Here is a 2,861-nt window from a genome sequence, read left to right as displayed (position 1 = left end):
ACACATACTAAGATGACCTCTCTTCTCTTTCGACAAGAACAAAAACAAACGTGAGAAAGGGTGTGTGTGCGGGCTTACTTTTGGTTGTGCACAAGTGAGAAATAAGCGTTAGTGAGTGAAGATAATAACATAGTGAGTAAGAATAAAAAACACACAGTGTTCAAGAGAGGAACAATACAGAAAAGAGTAGAATGGAGAGGTCAAGCAACAGAAGAGTGTCAACAAAAAACCCTGCAATAGATTATACTTATTTTACTGGAAAAATCTTGACATGTAAAAACTAAAAAGAAAAGTTGAGATTAAGGCACCGAGATAACACAACACGAGTGTAACATAGTCAATTGAGATTGTTCCATCACTAGTGATAGTTTACCGAAATACCAAAACAGAAACACCAACATAGTCAACATAGTCGAATAGCAAAAAAAAACACACCAACATAGTCAATTTCGAAAAAAACACTACCAAAGCCACAAACTAACATAACCTTAGCTTCATAACTTCACTCCTTGAGATGATTCACCATCAATACTCATTGGCTCCACTCCTTGAGATCCTTCTTGTGAGTTCTGAACTTTCTTCTTCTTGATGGGTCGTGGTTTCAGGGGAACACCTTGATTAGCACACGAAGTTGCATAATGACCAGCCATACTGCAGTGTGAGCAATGCATTACTCGTGAGTGCCTTGTAACCGATTTTCCTTTAGTTGGAGATTCATTGATACCCTTGATTCTTTTTTGAGGCTTTTTCTTCCTACCCTTTGATTTCTTCTCCCTTGGTGGGGCTTCTAGAGATGATTCACCGGTTGCCTTCCAAAACTTAATTCCTCTGACAGGTTTTAACGAGTCTGAATATTGCTTCCGCCAAGTCTCTGTCAAGTACCAATCAGAGACCAAGTTTTCTGTCTTGTAATTCTTCCTATCGTGTACAACGCGAAGTGCATGTCGACAAGGAATACCAGTTAAATCCCACCTCCTGCAGCTACACGTCTTTTTTTTCATATTAACGGAGTAAGAGTTGTTACCCTCAGTCACTTCAAATTCACCAGTAGATCCAGGGTAAATTCGACAATCCTTCCTATACTTTGTCTCCAAAGCAATGACCTTACCAACCTTTTCACTGAACTTTCCCTTATGGTTGGTAGACTTAACTTTCCTAAGATCGATCCGGACCATTGCTTGTCTCCTCATGGTTTCTAACATCTCAACTAATGGCATTGACCTGGCTTTCTCTAGAGTACTGTTGTAAGACTCGGAGTTGTTGTTCAATGCATCTTCACAAGTACATGACGTTCTGAAGAATGCGCGACTACACGTTTCAGGCCTCCTAACCATCAATGCTTCATACACTTCATTGTCGTACTCCTTCAAAGCTTTCAAGTTTGCTTTATAATCAGGCTCGTTGAAACTCTCAACTATCCTCCAAAACAGCTTCTTCATCTGAGGACTCTTGGGGAAACTCTTCTTCAAGTTTCCATAAATGTGTCTAGCACACATTCTATGCTCCACTTTGTGCAATTCTTGATCCACAGCAATTAGTAATCCCTGCATTACCAACATTCTAAGTGAGAAATATGAGAAAATTGGAACTGAGTAATTTATTTTGTAAGAAGAACTCACTTTCTGACGATCAGAAATAAGTGTGAACCCATCACCATTCCCAAGGTTCAAATCCATCTTCAGCTTCTGAATGAACCACACCCAACTCTCAGTATTTTCTACATGAACAACAGCCCAAGCAAGAGGATAAATCTGGTTGTTTGCATCCCTCCCGACGGCCGCTAGTAGTTGTCCTTTTGTTGTTGATTTGAGGAAACAACCATCAATACCAAACACTGGTCGACAGTGTGCTTTCCATGTGTCTTTTAGTACACGGAAACACACATAGAATCGGTCAAATACCTCAAGATCACCTGCTCCAATTACGGTCCTGAGCTCGGTTGTTGCACCTTCATTGGTCCTACACCATTATAGAAAAATTTAGTTGGCATGAATACATATGGAATTTGAAAGGAAAGTTAGATAACTAACGCTAGAATCTCGGCTTCATAATCTTTTATCCTACGATATTGTTCATCGTATTCATCTTGAATGAGCTCCAACGCTTTATTCTTAGCCTTTCCGCATTGATCAATTGAGGTAATCAACTCATAACGCAGCTGAATTTGTTCTTGAATAACCTTCGGTTTCATTAGTGGATCATTTCGTACTTCATTTAGGAACATCTTAGCAATGATTGTATCAGATAATATCTTGCAACGACCATCCTTGAAACAACTATGCACATCTTGAAAGGTCTTCACCATCCATAGATCCACTGATTCTTCGTAAGAACAATATATTCTCCAAGAACACGGGATTTCCCCTTCATCCACTTCGACACCACATTTAGCCTCAGATTTCACTCCTCCCCATCTAGTGAACTGAATATTCCATCCTCCTTGTAAAGCGTACTCCAACACTGCTTCCCTAAACTCTTTAATACCATCAAATACTTGCCTTATATGTAACTCTCCACTGCCTTTCCTCCATCGATCATAAGGATTCCCAGTTTCTTCTTCCTCACAGTCAGAGACAGGAGGAGTATCTTGATAATTTTCATTATCCTGATCCTCAGAAATCCCAGCCACAACAGATTCAACTCGTCTCTCCTCTTCAAACTCCTTTTCAGAATCGCTTTCTTTGTCACCTCTTCTTTTAGGATCATTGTTGTTTCCTGTGTTAGCCCCATCAACATTGTTACGTTCCTCTCTCGCATCATCAATGCTCTCATGCTCCATGTAAATGTCGATGTATTTATTCCAGTAAGAACTTTGACACATCTTCTGAAAATTATCAGTAACCACACTACCAATTATCTTC

General features: G+C 39.7%; 1 protein-coding gene across 1 annotated transcript; it reads right to left on the bottom strand.

Annotated features, from left to right (window-relative positions):
• Positions 1 to 494: 494 nt before the first annotated feature.
• LOC130507717 (uncharacterized) lies at positions 495 to 2,779 on the bottom strand. Its single transcript, XM_057002386.1, has 3 exons — positions 2,031 to 2,779; positions 1,620 to 1,959; positions 495 to 1,544 (listed from the first exon to the last, which is right to left on the bottom strand). The coding sequence occupies exons 1-3, from the start codon at positions 2,777 to 2,779 to the stop codon at positions 495 to 497; spliced, it is 2,139 nt and encodes a 712-aa protein (XP_056858366.1).
• Between the last annotated feature and the right edge of the window lie 82 nt (positions 2,780 to 2,861).

Source organism: Raphanus sativus, unplaced genomic scaffold (genome assembly GCF_000801105.2).
Source record: "Raphanus sativus cultivar WK10039 unplaced genomic scaffold, ASM80110v3 Scaffold5344, whole genome shotgun sequence".
NCBI classification, from domain to species: Eukaryota; Viridiplantae; Streptophyta; class Magnoliopsida; order Brassicales; family Brassicaceae; genus Raphanus; species Raphanus sativus.
The sequence above is the reverse complement of the archived record's forward strand: the minus strand, read 5'-3'. Positions and strand labels throughout refer to the sequence as shown.

Bases quoted from the DNA above. Each gene is read 5' to 3' on its own strand.
- LOC130507717 (XM_057002386.1), bottom strand. From the start codon at position 2,779: ATGGAGCATGAGAGCATTGATGATGCGAGAGAGGAACGTAACAATGTT. The intron at 1,960-2,030 runs GTTAGTTATCTA...ATAATGGTGTAG, and splicing joins TATGAAGCCGAGATTCTAGC to GACCAATGAAGGTGCAACAA. The intron at 1,545-1,619 runs GTGAGTTCTTCT...TTGGTAATGCAG, and splicing joins TTATTTCTGATCGTCAGAAA to GGATTACTAATTGCTGTGGA.